The 18113-nt window shown below is 57.2% G+C and overlaps 1 protein-coding gene across 7 annotated transcripts in view; it reads left to right on the forward strand.

Moving 5' to 3' along the window:
• The window catches only part of SPIB (Spi-B transcription factor), a 48301-nt gene extending 30196 nt beyond the window's left edge, over positions 1 to 18105 (forward strand). For 3 of the 7 annotated variants that reach the window (XM_010369541.2, XM_030913338.1, XM_030913337.1), the window contains exons 19-26: positions 899 to 1074; positions 1864 to 2016; positions 2151 to 2253; positions 2833 to 2965; positions 3047 to 3160; positions 3473 to 3525; positions 3600 to 3697; positions 4254 to 4428. In XM_010369541.2, coding sequence (XP_010367843.1) covers positions 899 to 1074; positions 1864 to 2016; positions 2151 to 2253; positions 2833 to 2965; positions 3047 to 3160; positions 3473 to 3525; positions 3600 to 3697; positions 4254 to 4359 — 936 coding nt within the window. In that variant the 3' untranslated portion in view covers positions 4360 to 4428. Of the gene's footprint in view, positions 1 to 898; positions 1075 to 1863; positions 2017 to 2150; positions 2254 to 2832; positions 2966 to 3046; positions 3161 to 3472; positions 3526 to 3599; positions 3698 to 4253; positions 4429 to 5313; positions 5397 to 6335; positions 6364 to 8834; positions 8908 to 9184; positions 9400 to 9996; positions 10148 to 14810 lie in introns of those variants that run through there. The other 4 variants (XM_030913339.1, XM_010369542.2, XM_030913340.1 and 1 more) reach the window with 4 other exon arrangements.
• Positions 18106 to 18113: the final 8 nt, after the last annotated feature.

Here is an 18113-nt window from a genome sequence, read left to right on the forward strand (position 1 = left end):
CAGGGTGCAGCACACTTGGTCCCAGGAATCCTTGCACCATATTTTCTTTTCTTTTTTTTTTTTTGAGACGGAGTCTTGCTCTGTCGCCCAGGCTGGAGTGCAGTGGCCGGATCTCAGCTCACTGCAAGCTCCGCCTCCCGGGTTTACGCCATTCTCCTGCCTCAGCCTCCCGAGTAGCTGGGACTACAGGCGCCCGCCACCTCGCCCGGCTAGTTTTTTGTATTTTTTAGTAGAGACGGGGTTTCACCGTGTTAGCCAGGATGGTCTCGATCTCCTGACCTCGTGATCTGCCCGTCTAGGCCTCCCAAAGTGCTGGGATTACAGGCTTGAGCCACCACGCCCGGCCCATATTTTCTTTTGAAGAGACTGGGTCTCGCTCTGTCGCCCAGGCTGGAGTGCAGTGGCAAGTTCACAGCTCACTGCAGCCTCAAACTCCTGGGCTCTCGATCCTCCTACCTTGGCCTCCTGAGCCGCCACGCCCAGTTCTCACACTGTACTTTTTCCCCTTGGTTTAACGCTCTCTTGTGCCAGGCCTTGGAGCCTCGCAGAATGGGAAGGTCTCTGCCTCAGGGCTCACCCAGCCGTAGTTTCTCCTCTTTCATGGGACGCTTCATCGACTCCCCTGTCTGGATCTCATGTTTTAGGGACTATCTGGATTTATCCCCATCTCTGTTTTAGATTGGGATCTCTGGTATGGGGGGCCCTGGCATGCCAAGGGGCCTCAAGAGCCACTTGCAGCCACATGCGGTGTCTCAGGGCCCATCCCGTCAGGTTCAGGGCGTGGCTCCCGTGTCCTCCTGCATCTGGGACCCTGTCTGCCTTCAGTTTCTGGGGGGAGTCTTGGGATTGGGGCTTGGCCTCCGCAAGCTCAGGGGTCTCAGCCGCGGCTTTCTCCCAGGTCTACTTCCCATACCTGCTTATCAGCAAGAAGCGCTACGCGGGCCTGCTCTTCTCCTCCCGGCCCGACACCCATGACCGCATGGACTGCAAGGGCCTGGAGGCCGTGCGCAGGGACAACTGCCCCCTCGTGGCCAACCTGGTCACTGCCTCACTGCGCCGCCTGCTTATCGACCGGTGGGTGGGGCCTCCTCCCTCAGACTTAGGAGTCCAGGCCCCAGTCCCCTCCTCCCTCAGACCCAGGAATCTGGGCCCCACCCCTCCCTCTTCCCTCAGACCCAGGAGTCCAGGCCCCCAGCCCCTCCTCCCTCAGACCTAGGAGTCCAGGCCCCCGGCCCCTCCTCCCTCAGACTCAGGAGTCCAGGCCCCCAGCCCCTCCTCCCTCAGACCCAGGAGCCCGGCTCCCAGCCCCTCCTCCCTCAGACCCATGGGTCCAGGCCCCCAGCCCCCTCCTCCTCAGATCCAGGGGTCCGGGCCCCCAGTTCCCTCCTCTCTTAGATACAAGAGTTCAGACCCCAGGCCCTGCTCCCTCATACCCAGAAGTCTAGGCCCCCAGCCTCTCCTCCCTCAAACTCAGGAGCCCAGGCCCCCAGCCCCTCAGCCCCTCCTCCCTCAGACCCACAGGTCCAGGCCCCCAGCCCCTCCTCCTCAGATCCAGGGGTCTGGGTCCCCAGCCCCCTCTTCTCTTGGATTCAAGAGTCCAGACCCCCAGCCCCTCCTCCCCTGGGAACACAGGTGTCAGGCCCAGCTCTTCCTCAGTGGTGAAGCAGTGGAAAGAGTCGGCTTGGGCAGCTGTGGGTTCAGGCCCTGCCTCTGCCACTCTACAGCCTGTGGTAGGAAGGGCCCCTCTTTGCCCTGAGCCTCAGCCCTAAGCACTCATCCTGGTCCCCAGTCCTGAGACCTGTGGAGGCACCAGCCTGGCCCTCAGTGCCCTTTGGTGACACTGTGCGGCTTGCTGTCCCACAGAGACCCCGAGGGCGCGGTGGCCCATGCACAGGACGTCATCTCGGACCTGCTGTGCAACCGCATCGACATCTCCCAGCTGGTCATCACCAAGGAGCTGACCCGCGCGGCCTCCGACTATGCCGGCAAGCAGGCCCACGTGGAGCTGGCCGAGAGGTCCTGCCACGGGGCGGGTGGCCCGGCTAGAAATAGCCCCCTCCTTCCTGCCAGCTGGGCCCACTTCCTACGCCCCTACCCCCACCCCCGCCACCCACCTGCCCTCACCCACCCGCCACCCCGTCTCCACGCAGGATGAGGAAGCGGGACCCCGGGAGTGCGCCCAGCCTGGGCGACCGCGTCCCCTACGTGATCATCAGTGCCGCCAAGGGTGTGGCCGCCTACATGAAGTCGGAGGTCAGGCCCACCTGGCTGCCCGCTCCCGCCCAGCCCCCTTGCTCTCACTTCTGCTTTCCGAGATGGGCGGACCTGTGGGAAGGGCGGGGCCTCCCATGCCCTGTGGGGCCCTGAGAACCACCCCCAATGGCAGCCTAGGCGTGGCCTGGGCCCCTTCTGGAGGCCCCCCCTCTATTCTGACCCCTCCCTTGCTCCCCTATGGAAGGGGGCCCCAGTCCCTCCCCTGTGCACACAGCTCCCCAGTCAGGGGTTCCCTTGGATTCATAATCCTCCCCCCTACCCCCACCCCCCGTGACCCACATCTTAGCCCCATGACCTCTGACCTCCTGACCCCTTCCTCATCCTTGCTTCCCCTTGTGAACTCTGACCCTTCCTTGGTGACCTGAGGGCCTCATAGACTCTGGCCCAGAGACTCCTTCATGATCTCCAACCCCATCCCAGACCCAGGACCCCCCATGTCACAGCCCACAGGCAGGCCTAGGCCCTACGCCTCATGACCACCCCGTGCCATTGTTCCCCCGTGTCCGCCCCGGCGCCCTTACCCTGGGCTGCCTGGGTGTGACTGCTGTGTGGCCGCAGGACCCACTGTTTGTGCTGGAGCACAGCCTGCCCATCGACACGCAGTACTACCTGGAGCAGCAGCTGGCCAAGCCCCTCCTGCGCATCTTCGAGCCCATTCTGGGCGAGGGCCGTGCCGAGGCTGTGCTACTGCGTACGGGGGCATCGGGGGACTGGGGGCACCCTGGGGGTGCAGGGGAGGGCACCGGCTCACCACCTGCCTCCTCTCCTGCAGGGGGGGACCACACGCGCTGCAAAACGGTGCTCATGGGCAAGGTTGGCGGCCTCCTGGCCTTCGCCAAACGCCGCAACTGCTGCATCGGCTGCCGCACAGTGCTCAACCACCAGGGTGAGTGGTCCTGTCCACTGGCCCTCAGCCTGCCTCTGCCATCACCCCAGGTTCTAGACACCCACCCCATGGGCTGGCACTGCCACCCAGTAGGCCCAGGGCCCTTGGGCAGGTGGCCCCTCTCTCCACCCCCCACAGAGGGTCCTTGGCCCCCACCCTGGGAGTTCCCCAGGGGAGTTTTCCCAGCACACTTGCTCCGTTGTTCTCCAGCCTCTGGGGACTTTCAGAAGCTGGGATTGGCAGTGGGCAGGGATGGGGTGGCCCAGTTCCTGGCTTGGCCCCAGCCCTTGGTGCTGACCCGCCTTCCCCCAGGAGCCGTGTGTGAGTTCTGCCAGCCCCGGGAGTCTGAGCTGTATCAGAAGGAGGTGAGAGGGCCGGGAGGTGAGGAGGGGCCAGGTCGGGAGGCGGGGGCGCCCTGCTCAGCCACTGCCATCCCCAGGTATCCCATCTGAATGCCCTGGAGGAGCGCTTCTCGCGCCTCTGGACACAGTGCCAGCGCTGCCAGGGCAGCCTGCACGAGGATGTCATCTGCACCAGGTGTGCGCGTGTCCCGACCCTGGGCTGCCCCGCCCTTTCCCAGCTCCCAGGCCTGTGGATTGTTGACCCTACCTCTGACTCCAAGGCCTCTCCTGAGCATCCTCCCTGCCCATCACCTTCCAGCTGTGAGCTCTCCTGAGCCTCAGTGTCCTTGCCTGAAAAATGGGCCCATCCCAGCCCCCCCAGAGGGGGTGGGTGCTGAGGGGCAGGGCCCGGCACCCAGTGTTGCCCGGGAAATGGCTGTCCTCCTGACACACCCAGCCAGCCTGGCCCCCTCCCCAGGGCGGGGCCGGGCTTTCCCCAGGGAACGGGTAGGCGGGGTGGGTTCCCACGCCAGGTGACAGGTGATATACCGCCAGCCGTGGCCCTGCACCTCGCCAGGCACCCGCCGTTATCGGCTCCCCCCGTGCCTGCTAAGCAAACAACCTGCTGCGGGAGGGGGCGGGTGGGCTGGGCAGCAGGCGGGGGCCAAAGTCCTGGGAACAGCCCCCACCCCTCTCCCAGGCTGGGCACTGGGCCTTGGCCGGTCCTGACCCTGCCCCGCCCCCACCCGCAGCCGGGACTGCCCCATTTTTTACATGCGCAAGAAGGTGCGGAAGGACCTGGAGGACCAGGAGCAGCTCCTGCGGCGCTTCGGGCCCCCTGGCCCCGAGGCCTGGTGACCTTGCAAGCATCCCATGGGGCGGGGGCGGGGCCAGGGACAATTAATAAAGTTCTGGACTTTTGCTACATGGTGCTTTGTGGTCTCTGGGGGCACACAGTCTGGTTTCATAAGCCCTGGTCTTGGCTGGGACCCTCCTGAGGCCCCCACCGCACCTCATCCTCAGCCGAAGGCCCCTGGGCTCCCACCTGTGCTGCCTGGTTCATGTGGGCCAAGCCTGCCTGTTTCCTCTCTGGCCCTGAATGAACACCTATACCGGTGCTTCTCTATCCTGCTTAGGACCCCCAGGTGTCTGGCCCCGGTCCAGCCCTCCCTGGTGATGACCCTGGGGACCCTGGTGGCTGCCCCGCCCTCCAGGTGCTGACCTGTTTCCTCCAGGCCTTGGGGCAGCCCCAGGCTCACCGGGGCTTCCACTCCCCAGCACAGCCAAGAGGACCCCCCCTTGCCCCCCACCGGGCCACACACCCACGATGTTTCCACGTCGAGGTCCTGGCAATGGGCTTTGGGTCTGGGTTTCCCCCCAGCGACTCCCATCTCTATCCCCGCAGCCTCTGAATGCCCTCAGACACCCTCAGCCCTCCCGTCACCTCACACATCCCGCGGGAGAGTCTTGTGCTTTCTCCTCGGGCCCCCAGCCTGCTGCTGCTGGAATTCGACTCCTGGGTCCAGATCCTCTGTTTCCTGATTCTCCTCTTCAGTGAACCCCAGCCCTTCCCTGACTTTCAGGATTCCCCCAAATCCAGCTTCTGTCCCATCTCCAGCCCTCAAGGTCAGCCCCCCAAACCCAGCCCCACGGGGATCCCCAAATCCAGACAGCCTCTGGCCCGCCCTCCCTGCCACGTGACAAAGGGGTTGTGCAATCCAGCCCCCTCCCCTGACCCCCTCCCTGAGGGGATTTTTGAGGAGGGCCGAGCTTGTGGACAGCGGGCACCTTCCTCCCCCCGTAGGGGCTGGGCCAAGATATAAATAGGGTTGGCGGCTGCAGCGGGCGGCAAACAGCCTGCCCGGCACCACCATGCTCGCCCTGGAGGCTGCACAGTAAGTGAGGGCCCCCAAACCTGCACCCGGGGTCCCCACCTGCCCTGCCCCTCTGTGGGGCCTTACCCATGGGCAGGGGTCTCTGCTCCTCAGGGCAGGTGGGTGGGAGTGGAGGGGAGGGGTCTCATTTCCCCAGGACACTTGCTAGCATGCCCTTGCTGGGACTCTCCTCCATCCCCCCAGTCCCTGTCCTTCCTGTTCCCCAAAGATCTCATTTCCTTGGGACACTTGCTAGCGAGCCCTCCTGGGGGCGTCCTTCGTGGCTCTCACTCTGTCCAGCCATAACTCTTCCCCTCTCCCTGAGTTCCCGTATCTGTTCGCTCTATCTGGCATCTCCTGGTTCTCAGCGTTCTGCCTGTTGCTCTGTCTCCGCCTGTCTCTGTGTCTCTATCTCCAGTTCTCGCTCTCCCTGCCTTTTGGTCTCCTTCTGCCTCACCCTCCATCTGGGGCTCCAGGAATCCTCCCTGCCTCCGGGCGTGAATGCCCCTTTGCACACCTTTCTCCCTGTCCCACCTCTCCTGGAGCCTCCTCATCTGAGACTCCTCTGGGTTTCCCCCTCTCCACCCAGACATCTCTCCATCCCTCTCCTCTGGTCCAAGCTGGACTCATTTAACTGACTCGCCACCAAGGCCCCACTTGACCCAGGCCCCCTCTCCATCCCCACACCTCCCTTCCGGGACTTTCTCTCCCTCACTTTCCCTGCCCCTCCCCACCAGGGTGTCTATGCAAATCCTGGGGAGGAGGGGGACATTTGCCTCCCCCCCACTTCCTGTCCCAGCAGGGGGTAGTGGGGGAGTCCGGTGAATGTGGTGGGGCTCGTCCCTCACACAGGGCTGTGGTGGTCACAGCTGCTGCCGCCTCCCCGTCAGCCCCCAACCACTTTGAGACTCAGGTGGCTGGAGGCAGCCTCAGCATGCCCCTGTGTTTCTCCCCTTCCAGGCTTGACGGGCCACACTTCAGCTGTCTGGTGAGTTGGGGCCCCTGGGAGCCAGGGAGAGGTGGCCCATGGTGACCTCCCTCAGACAAGTCATTTGCTTCCTTCCTCAGTTTCCCCTCCCGCCTCTTCCTGACACTTTGTTTCTGAGCTCCCCCTCGGTATCTCCTGCCACCCCCATCCATATTTTTGATGTCTCTCTCCCTCTCTCAGGCTGAATCCACTTCCTTGTGGCTTTGCGTCTCTCTCTGCCCATCCCACATTCAGCAAATGTATTTTCATGTTCCTTTCCTTCTTGTTTGTTCATAGTTTTAAAAATTGTGTTCTGTAATAGTTCAGACACAGAATACTATATCCAACACCCTTGAACCCACAACCCCGTCTGATGTGCTTGAAAGAAACCCCCTGTGCATGCCCCTCCACATTCACACCCCAGTCATGCTTTTTTGTTTTTTGTTTTTTTAATTGAAGTGTAACTAACAAGTCAGTAAAGTGACAAATCTTGTGGACGCTTCAGTGAGTTTTTGCATTATCTATACACCGTGTAGCCACAAGCCAGATCAAGATGCCGAACATTTCCATCTCTGAAATGTTCCTTCCTGTCCCTTCTCAGTCAATACCTTTCTCTGATGTTTTCCGCCACCAAGTTGTAATTTGTTTTGCCTGCTCTTTTTTTTTTTTTTTTTTTTTTTTGAGAAGGAGTCTCACTCTGTCACCCAGGCTGGAGTGCAGTGGTACCGTCTTGGCTCACTGCAACCTTCACCTCCCAGATTCAAGCAATTCTCCTGCCTCAGCCTCCCAAGTAGCTGGGATTACAGGCACGCACCACCACACCTGGCTAATTTTTGTATTTTTAGTGGAGACAGGGTTTCACCAGGTTATCCAGGCTGGTTTCAAACTCCTGAGCTCAACTGATCCTCCCACCTCAGCCTCCCAATTGCTGGGATTACAGGTGTGAACCACCACACTGGCTGCCTGCTTTTGAACTTTATGTAAAGTGAGTCATACAGCATGTCCCTTTTGGGGTCTGGCTTCCCTCACTCAACATGAAATGTGTGTCAGTGTTTGTCCTTTTTCCTTGCTGTATAGTACTCTATGATCAGCCCACACCACAGTTTGTTTATCCCTTCTGCTGATGATGCCTGGGCTGTTTCCAGTTGGAGACTCATAATAAAGCTGCTGGGATGATTCTGGAACAAGGCTATTTTGTGCACATCCATTTTCAGTTCTCTTGATTAAATGCCAAGGAGTGAGACTGCCAGGTCCTAGGCATGGTGTGGATCTAGCTTTAGTTTTTCCTGGACTCGAGTTCTTGAAGCAACAACACATGATTCTTCGGGCAAATCAACATATGGAGGTTTATTTATTTATTGAGACAGTCTTGCTCTGTCGCCAGGCTGGAGTACAGTGGCATGATCTCAGCTCACTGCAACCTTCGCCTCCTGGGTTCAAGCAATTCTCCTACTTCACAGCCTCCCAAGTAACTGGGACTACAGGTGTGCACCACCATGCCTGGCTAATTTTTATATTTTTACAAAATACAAAATACCATGTTGGCCAGGCTGGTATCAATCTCCTGACCTCAAGATCCGTCTGCCTTGGCCTCCCAAAGTGCTGGGATTACAGGCGTGGGCCTCTGTACCCGGCCTATTTATTTATTTTTTGAGACAAAGTCTCACTCTGTCACCCAGGCTGGAGTGCAGTGGTGCAATCTCAGCTCACTGCAACCTCCACGTCTCAAGTTCAAGTGATTCTCCTGCCTCAGCCTCCAGAGTAGCTGGGATTACAGGCACCTGCCACCACATCCAGCTAAGTTTTGTATTTTCAGTAGAGATGGGGCGTCACCATATTGAGCAGGCTGGTCTCGAACTCCTGACCTCAGGTGATTCGCTGGCCTTAGCCTCCCAAAGTGCTGGGATTACAGGCGTAAACCACTGCGCCTGGCTAATTTTTGTATTTTTAGTAGAGATGGGATTTCACCATGTTGGCTAGACTGGTCTCAAACTCCTGACCTCAGGTGATCTGCCCGCCTCGGCCTCCCAAAATGTTGGGATGATAGGCGTGAGCCACCACGCCCGGCCTGGAGGTGTATTTAAAAAGCATTGACCCCTGCTTCTGCTAAGTGAAACACTTCCATTTCCCCTTGCCCTTCACCTCCAGGGCCCCCAGACAGGCAAGGCTGGGAAAGTTCTTCCACCCCTTCTCCAGGTGCCCTGATGTGCTGACTGTGTGCCAGTGAGGGGCTGGGGTTCTTGGGAGCCCACTGTCTTAGCAGGAGCTGGTTGCTGTGTGTCCCTGTTGGGTTGTGTCTCTACTCCCTGTATCTCTGTCTCTCTGTCCCTGTCTCTGATGCCTAGTCTCTGTGTCTCTTTGTTGCTCTAATCTCTCCAGCGTCCCCTCTTCTCTCCCCTGTCTGTGCTGGAGTCTCCCCAAGGGTCCAGGGTGGGGGTTGGGAGTCCCCAAGGCCTGGGATGACCCCTCTTCCCTCCTGCACCCCGTACCAGTACCCAGATGGCGTCTTCTATGACCTGGACAGCTGCAAGCATTCCAGCTACCCTGACTCAGAGGGGGCTCCTGGTGAGTGACCCCAGCCCAGTACCCTTCCTGCCTTGGGGCCCATTTCACAGATGGGGGAGCTGAGGCCCAGGGGAGGTCATCACCTAGCACAACAGGATAAAGGTGGCCCGGGCCTGTAGCCCTCCTCCCCTTTCCTCTCCCACCCATCTGCTCCCCCATGCAAATCCTGGGGTCAGAAATTTGCACAGCCTATAATGGCCTCTCTGTGCTGGGGGCTTCAACTGGGAGGAGGCCTCCCTCAGACCTCCCAGCTTCTGACTCAGTGCCCCTCCCCCAGACTCCCTGTGGGACTGGACTGTGGCCCCACCTGTCCCAGCCGCCCCCTATGAAGCCTTTGACCCAGCAGCAGCCGCTTTTAGCCACTCCCAGGCTGCCCAGCTCTGCTATGGACCCCCCACCTACAGCCCTGCAGGGAACCTCGAACTGGCCCCCAGCCTGGAGGCCCCAGGGCCTGGCCTCCCTGCATACCCCACGGAGGACTTCGCCAGCCAGGTGAGTGGTAAGGGGACAGTTGAAATCAAGCCCAAATAAGGTGTGGTGGTGCACGCCTGTAATCCCAGCTACTTGAGAGGCTGAGGTGGGAGGAGGATTGCTTGAGCCCAGAAGGTCAAGGCTGTGGTGAGTGGAGATCATCCCACTGCACTCCAGCCTGGGCAACAGAGCAAGATCCTGTCTCAAAAAAAAAAAAAAAAAAAAAAAAAAAGACAAGAAAAGAAAAGAAAACTCAAGCTCAGTCATTTGGCTGAGGTGTGCTGGGTGCCAGGTACTGCACAGAGACTGCACATAGTGACCCCTGCAGCAGCCTCCCAGGTTCCGTTCTGTTGTTGCCCCTCTGAACAAGTGAGTCAAGAGAGGTAGTGACAGGAAGCCAGGGACAGGGCAGCCTCACATTACCTGTGTTGGGCCAGCTTTGAGGAGGTGCCTCAGGTGTCCCCTGGCCACAACGTGGTGATCTGAACAAAGGCCAGAGTCCACGCTGTCAACAAAGAGGGAGACCAGAGCCAGGAGGGCCACCGCCTTGGCCTGAGAGGAGGAAGTGGAGGGAGACAAGGGGTCCCTGGACGTGCAAGTGACCCTGACCTTCCGCAGACCCTGGGTTCCCCGGCATATGCCCCGTACCCCAGCCCCGTACTATCAGAGGAGGAAGACTTACCGTTGGACAGCCCTGCCCTGGAGGTCTCAGACAGCGAGTCGGATGAGGCCCTCGTGGCTGGCCCCGAGGGGAAGGGATCCGAGGCAGGTATGCGGGAGTGGCTGGGGTGGGGGAGATGCCAGCTGGAGATGGTTGGGGGGCTGAGAGCACCATGGCTTCCTGGGCCTCTACATATACGCCAGCACTCCAGGCAGCTCCCAGATCCACACCACCTGCTGGCTGTGTGACCTTGGGTAAGTGTCTCTACCTCTCTGTGCCCAGGTTTCCTGTCTGTGCGATGGTGATGGAGGTGATAGTGTCTACCCTCCTGAGGTCGTTGGGAGGATTAGATGGGATAATAAGTGTAAATGGGACAGCAGTGCCAGGCACAGAGTGAGCACTTCAATAAGTCGACCTCTTCCCCATCATTCCTGACACCACAGCAACAGAAATAATAACGCTGTCAACCCCCAACGCTTCAACCCTTGCCCTGCCCATGTGCCCAATATCCTTTATGCTCAACCCCAAGAAAGCTGAGATCATTCCTTACTTTCTGTGCCTGGGCCTCGCTTTCTCATCTGTGAAGTGAGCATCATTGTCATTGTCCCTATCTCACGGGGTTATGATGGAGATTAAATAAGCTCATAATTGTAAAGCACCTTGCAAAGCACCTGGCCCTACATGCACCACAGTGGATTGTAAAAATCAACACACAGGCTGGGTGTGGTGGCTCACGCCTGTAATCCCAACAGTTTGGGAGGCTGAGTGGGGCAGGACCTGAGGTCAGGAGTTCGAGACCAGCCTGGCCAACATGGCAAAACCCCATCTCTACTAAAAATACAAAAATTAGGCCGGGCGCAGTGGCTCACGCCTTTAATCCCAGCACTTTGAGAGGCTGAGGTGGGTGGATCATGAGGTCAAGAGATTGAGACCATCCTGGCCAACATGGTGAAACCTCACATCTACTAAAACTACAAAAATTAGTTGGGCGTGGTGGTGCGCACCTGTAGTCCCAGCTACTCGGGAAGCGGAGGCAGAAGAATCACTTGAACCCAGGAGGCAGAGGTTGCAGGAAGCCGAGATCTTGCCACTGAAGTCCAGCCTGGCGACAGAGTGAGACTCCATCTAAAAAAAAAAAAAATTAGGCGGGGCGCGGTGGCTCAAGTCTGTAATCCCAGCACTTTGGGAGGCCGAGACGGGCGGATCATGAGGTCAGGAGATCGAGACCATCCTGGCTAATACGGTGAAACCCCGTCTCTACTAAAAAATACAAAAAACTAGCCGGGCGACGAGGCGGGCGCCTGTAGTCCCAGCTACTCGGGAGGCTGAGACAGGAGAATGGCGTGAACCCGGGAGGCGGAGCTTGCAGTGAGCTGAGAGCTGGCCACTGCACTCCAGCCTGGGCGGCAGAGCAAGACTCCGTCTCAAAAAAAAAAAAAAAAAAAAAAAACAAAAATTAGTGGAGCATGGTAGTACGTGCCTATAATCCCAGCTACTCAGGAGGCTGAGGCGGGAGAATTGCTGGAACCCAGGAGGCAAAGGTTGCAGTGAGCCGAGATCACACCACTGCACTGCAGCCTGGGTGATAGAGCGAGACTCCATCTCAAAACAAACAAAACCAGCCGGGCGCGGTGGCTCAAGCCTGTAATCCCAGCACTTTGGGAGGCCGAGGCGGGCGGATCACGAGGTCAGGAGATCGAGACCATCCTGGCTAACACGGTGAAACCCCGTCTCTACTAAAAATACAAAAAACTAGCCGGGCGACCTGGCGGGCGCCTGTAGTCCCAGCTACTCGGGAGGCTGAGGCAGGAGAATGGCGTGAACCCGGGAGGCGGAGCTTGCAGTGAGCTGAGATCCGGCCACTGCACTCCAGCCTGGGCGACAGAGCGAGACTCCGTCTCAAAAACAAAACAAAACAAAACAAAACCACAGCCTCATTAAAAAAACAAATTTAATTAATTAATTAATTTATTTTTTGAGACAGAGTCTCGCTCTGTCACCCAGGCTGGAGTGCAGTGACACAATCTCAGCCCACTGTAACCTCCACCTGCTGGGTTCAAGCAATTCTCCTGCCTCAGCCTCTGGAGTAGCTGGGATCACACCATGCCCAGCTAAATTTTGTATTTTTAGTAGAGATGGGGTTTCTCCATGTTGGCCAGGCTGGTCTTGAGCTCCTGACCTCAGGTGATCTTGGCCTCACAAAGTGCTGGGATTACAGGCGTGAGCCACTGTGCCTGGCCACACAGCCTCATTTGTGGCTGAGGAGACTTCAGCGCAAAGAGGTTAAGTCAACTGTTGTAACTTAGGACATTTAAGATGGAGAGGATCTCTCCAATGACTAGGGAAGACAAGATGGAAATAAAGATTTTATTTATTTTTATTTATTTATTTGAGACAGGGTCTCCATTTGTCACCCAGGCTGAAGTGCAGTGGCGCAATCTAGGCTCACTACTGCCTCAAACTCCTGGGCTCAATCGATCCTCCTGCCTCAGCCTCTTGAGTAGTTAGGACCACAGGCATACACTACCACACCTGACTAATTTTTTAAATTTTTGTAGAGGTGAGGTCTCGCTATGTTGCCCAGGCTGATCTCCAACTCCTGAGCCTATGTTATCTTCCCACCTCAGTCTTCCAAAGTGCTGAAGTTACAGGCATGAGCCACCACACCCAGCCGGAAATAAATTGTTTTATTGCTTATAGGTCCTGGGGCATACATGGCACGCCTGGAGGACACACACACACACACACACACACACACACACACACACACACACACACACACACAGGTCAGGGAATGCAGGCAGGGAGGGAGAGAGAGAGAGATCAGTGGACTGATGCCTTTATTGGGTCCAAGGCGTCAACCAAACAGGTTTCCTGAGGGGAATTTTAATTGGTGGGTTCAGGCCAGGTACGATGGCTCATGCCTATAATCCCAGCACTTTGGGAGACTGAGGCAGGAGAATCGCTTGAGTGCAGGAGGCAGAGGTTGCAGTGAGCTGAGATCATACCATTGCACTAGCTTACAGTAGCTTGGTGAGATTACAGTAGCTTGTTGCCTCAGCTACTGTAATCTCAGTAGCTGGGATTACAGGCATAAGCCACCACACCCAGCTAATTTTTGTGTTTTTAGTAGAAATGGGGTTTCATCATGTTGGCCAGGCTGGTCTCGAACTCCTGACCTCAAGTGATCCGCCCACCTCAGCCTTCCAAAGTGCTGGGATCACAGGCATGGCCCACTGCACCCAGCCTCCAACTTATACTTTTTTTTTTTTTTGAGACGGAGTCTTGCTCTGTCGCCCAGGCTGGAGTGCAGTGGCTGGATCTCTGCTCACTGCAAGCTCCGCCTCCAGGTTCACGCCATTCTCCTGCCTCAGCCTTCGGAGTAGCTGGGACTACAGGCGCCCGCCACCTCGCCCGGCTAGTTTTTTGCATTTTTAGTAGAGACGGGGTTTCACCGTGTTAGCCAGGATGGTCTCGATCTCCTGACCTCGTGATCCGCCCGTCTCGGCCTCCCGAAGTGCTGGGATTACAGGCTTGAGCCACCACGCCCAGCCCAACTTATACTTTAAATGAATGCCGAGGCAGCCTAAAATTGTAAGAATTCAATCCGGGTGCAGTGGTTCACACCTGTAATCCCAGCACTTTCAGAGGCCGAGGTGGGAGGATCACCTGAGGCCAGGAGTTCAAGACCAGCCTGGGCAGCATAGTAAGACACCATCTACAAAAAATAAAACAATTCGCCAAGCCTGATGGTGCATACCTGTAGTCCCAGCTACTGGGGAGGCTGGGGCAGGAGGGTTGCTTAGGCCCAGGAGGTTGAGGCTGCAGTGAGCTGTGATTGCTCCTCTGTACTCCAACCTGGGTGACAGAACGAGACCCTGCCTTGAAAAAAAAAAAAAAGTCACTATGTCACCACCCCAAGGTCACACTGCTGTAAAATGGCAGAGATGGGATTCTTGTAGCCAGTGCCCTGCTCTGAAACTCCCAGTTATTGGCTGGGCGCAGAGGCTCACACCTGTAATCCCAGCACTTTGGGAGGCCCAGGCGGGCGGATCACCCGAGGCCAGGAGTTCGAGACCAGCCTAGCCAACAGAAACCCTGTCTCTACTAAAAATATAAAAATAAGCCAGGAGTGGTGGTGCATGTCTGTAGCCCCAACTACTCGGGAGGCTAAGGCAGGAGAATTGCTTGAACCCGGGAGGCAGAGGCTGCAGTGAGCCGAGATTGGGCCATTGCACTTCAGCCTGGGCCACAGAGCAAGAGTCTGTCTCAAAAACAAAGAAAAGCCTAGGAGCCCAGGAGTCAGGTGCCCTGGCCTCTTCCCGGGACCCTGTCCTGGTTTGGGCTGAGAGGCTGGGAGACCAGAAGCAGGAGAGATAGCCAGGCCAATGCAACTGCCTCCAGATCTGTTTGCCTCTCCGTTATAATCCTTTGAGCAGCGCTGTCAACCCATTTCACAAACTCATCCACTAGCTCAACAAATAGGGACTATTACGTGCTGGCCGCAGGGCGGAAGGCAGCACAGATGTAAATCTCGAACATTAAAGCACAGAACTCCGGAGGGGGCCTGGGGAGGACAGCTTGGGGCAGAGGGAGTGACTTGCCCCCGTGGTGAGGGGCGCAGAGCCAGGAGTATGTAACAGCCACTTCCTCACCCCACTTCTCAGATCCTGGAGACAGAGGCCGGGGCGGAAGTCTCAGAGGAGGGTGGATGGGGAAGGCGGGGCCTTAGGGACCCCTCGCCTAACGCGTGCCCCCAACCTCACCGCAGGGACCCGTAAGAAGCTGCGCCTGTACCAGTTCCTGCTGGGGCTGCTGACGCGCGGGGACATGCGTGAGTGCGTGTGGTGGGTGGAGCCGGGCGCCGGCGTCTTCCAGTTCTCCTCCAAGCACAAGGAGCTCCTGGCGCGCCGCTGGGGCCAGCAGAAGGGGAACCGCAAGCGCATGACCTACCAGAAGCTGGCGCGCGCCCTCCGAAACTACGCCAAGACCGGCGAGATCCGCAAGGTCAAGCGCAAGCTCACCTACCAGTTCGACAGCGCGCTGCTGCCTGCAGCCCGCCGGGCCTGAGCACACCCGAGGCTCCCACCCGTGGAGCCGCTGGGGGACCTCACGTCTCAGCCAGGATCCCCCTGGAAGAAAAAGGGCATCCCCACACCCTACCTGATATGACTTATGCATCCCCACCTTTTGGGGGTAGGGGGAGTGCTGCCCTGCCATAATCCCCAAGCCCAGCCCGGGCCTGTCTGGGATTCCCCACTTGTACCTGGGGTCCCTCTGGGATTTCTTTGTCATGTACAGACTCCCCAGGATCCTCAGGTTTTGGGTGACAGGACCTATGGACCACTATACTAGGGGAGGCAGGGTAGCAGTTTTTCCAGAATCCCAAGAGCTTCTCTGGGATTTTCTTGTCATACCTGATTCCCCAGTGAGGCCTGGGACCTTTTTAAGATCCCCGTGTGTCTGTAAACCCTCAATCTCATCTGGGGTGGGGGCCCTGCTGGCAACCCTGAGCCCTGTCCAGGGGTCCCTCTTGTCGGATCTGAGATCTCCTCGTTAATGTCTGGGGCCCTCTGGGAGCTGTTATCATCTCAGATCTCTATGGCTGTGTTGCCACATCTGTCTCCTCATCTTTGAGATCCCCCAATTCTCTGGAACCATTCTGCTGTCCCTTTTTATGTGTCTGGAGTTCCCCAATCACATCTAGGGCTCCTCCAAGATCCTTTTGTCATGTCTGAAATCACTCTTGAAAGGTCTGGGGTGCTGGGGGATGGGGAAGTCAGTGAAATGTGTCTTGTCTGGGCCCTGTCAGGGACACCCTTGTCATATCTGGGATCCTCTAATCACATCTGAGACCACCTAGGCTGTCCATCTGATATGCCCTTTCAGGGACCCCACAAAGACTGAGTTCTCATGGGGACCCTACCCTTCCTGGTGGCCCTCCCTATGGCTATGCTGAGGACCACTCTGGCCACATGACTGATTGTTGGGTGATCATGGCAGCTCCCCACCCATGTCATTTCTAACCAGAGGTCTCAAGGTGGTCACCCCCTGTCCCCCAACCCAGGCCTTGGTCCCTGGTGATGGTCTCTTTAGTTCAAAGTAGCATTTGGCGGTGGAGGTGTGAGGGATCCACATTAAAGCAGACCATCAGCTGGGCAGTGGCTCACACCTGTAATCCCAGCACTTTGGGAGGTGAGGCAGGGGGATGGCTTGAACCCAGACGTTCAAGACCAGCCTGGGCAACATAATGAGACCTCATCTCTACAAAACATAAAAAAAAAAAAAAATTAGTCAGGCATGGGGGTGCACACCTGTGCTCCCAACTGCTCAGGAGGCTGAGGTGGGAGGATCTCTTGAGCCAAGGAAGTCGAGGCTGTGGTGAGCTGTAATCGTGCCACTGCACTCCAGCCTGGGCGACAGAGCGAGACACTGTCTTAAAAACAAAAAACAAGGCCGGGCACGGTGGCTCATGCCTGTAATCCCAGTACTTTGGGAGGCTGAGGTGGGCGGATCACGAGGTTGAGAGACCGAGACCATCCTGGCCAACATAGTGAAAACCCTGTCTCTACTAAAAATACAAAAATTAGCCGGGCGTGGTGGCGCGTGCCTGTAGTCCCAGCTACTCAGGGGGCTGAGGCAGAAGAATCACTTGAACCCAGGAGGCAGAGGTTGCAGTAAGCCTAGATTGGCGCCACTGCACTCCAGCCTGGGCCACAGAGTGAGACTCCATCTGAAAACAACAACAATAAAAAAACAGCAGACCATTCAAAATAGGGAGACTTTGCATAACCCAGATTTCTACCTTCACTTAAAACTTTGGACGATCTGGAGAGAGTGGGCCAGTTTTTGGAGGGGTGGTGGGGAGCTGGAACAGGAGGACAGTAGCCTTTCCTAATGGGATATTTGTTCTCCAGTCTGCCCCAGTCACGGCCATCCCTGGCTATCTTACCCCAGCAGCTTCTGAAGCCTGTTTGCTTTAGATCACTGTATAAACCCAGCTGGAACTGAAGCCTGGGTGGACTATGGAGCACTGGTTGTGACCCCCAGGGAGTGTCAAAGGCTGAGGGCCAAGAGGCCAGAGGTCCTGGAGCCCGGGTGGACAGGTGGATCTAGGGTGAATGACTTGCTGCTTCCCAACCTTAGTTTGTGCCTTCTGTGAAAAACAGAGAGAAAGAGGAGGAAGATCTCAAAAAGCCTTTCTGGCCCAGTACAGTGGCTCACACCTGTAATCCCAGCACTTTGGGAGGCCGATGCAGGTGGATCACCTGAGGTCAGGAGTTCAAGACCAGGCTGACCAACATGGTGAAACCCTGTCTCTACTAAAAATACAAAATTAGCTGGGCGTGGTGGCACATGGCTGTACTCCCAGCTACCTGGGAGGCTGAGGCAGGAGAATCGCTTAGAACCTGGGAGGCAGAGGTTGCAGTGAGCTGAGTTCGTGCCCTGCAATCCAGCCTGGGCGACAAGAGCTAAACTCTGTCTCAAAAAAAAAAAAAAAAAAAAAGCTGTTGCAGCCCCTGTTGAGCCTTTGACACTGCCTGAAATCCACCCCACTCCCAGGAGGAGGAGGAGGAAGGAATACCGATGACCCAGAGACACGAGAAGTCCATGTGGAGGCACACAGCAGCTGGTGGCAGAGCCCAGGCTGGGACCAGCCCTCAAGAGAATGAGTGGGGAGGAGGAGGGAGGAAGGGCAGGTAAAACGTCCTTCCCAGGGCCCCTGCAACGAAGAAAGTACTTTTTACAAGAGCTGTCATTGTCACCCTAAATGTGGAATAAAATAAGACACATCGAAGTAGACAAACCTCCTGGGCCTTTTGTCAGGTACTGCAATCCTGCCCCTCCACTGGGGCCGCTGGCTCTCAGAGACACCGTGACATCACGGGTGGTGATGAGAGAGGAGTTCAAAGAGACAATTATATGCTGGTCGGTGGCTCTGAAATCCCAACACTTTGGGGGGCCGAGGCAGGAAGATCGCTTGAGTCCAGGAGTTCAAAACCAGCCTGAGCAAGATAGTGAGACCCCTCCCTACCCGTCTACAAAAAAATTAAAAAATTAGCGGGGTGTGTTG

Source organism: Rhinopithecus roxellana, chromosome 12 (assembly GCF_007565055.1).
Source record: "Rhinopithecus roxellana isolate Shanxi Qingling chromosome 12, ASM756505v1, whole genome shotgun sequence".
Classification (NCBI taxonomy): Eukaryota; Metazoa; Chordata; class Mammalia; order Primates; family Cercopithecidae; genus Rhinopithecus; species Rhinopithecus roxellana.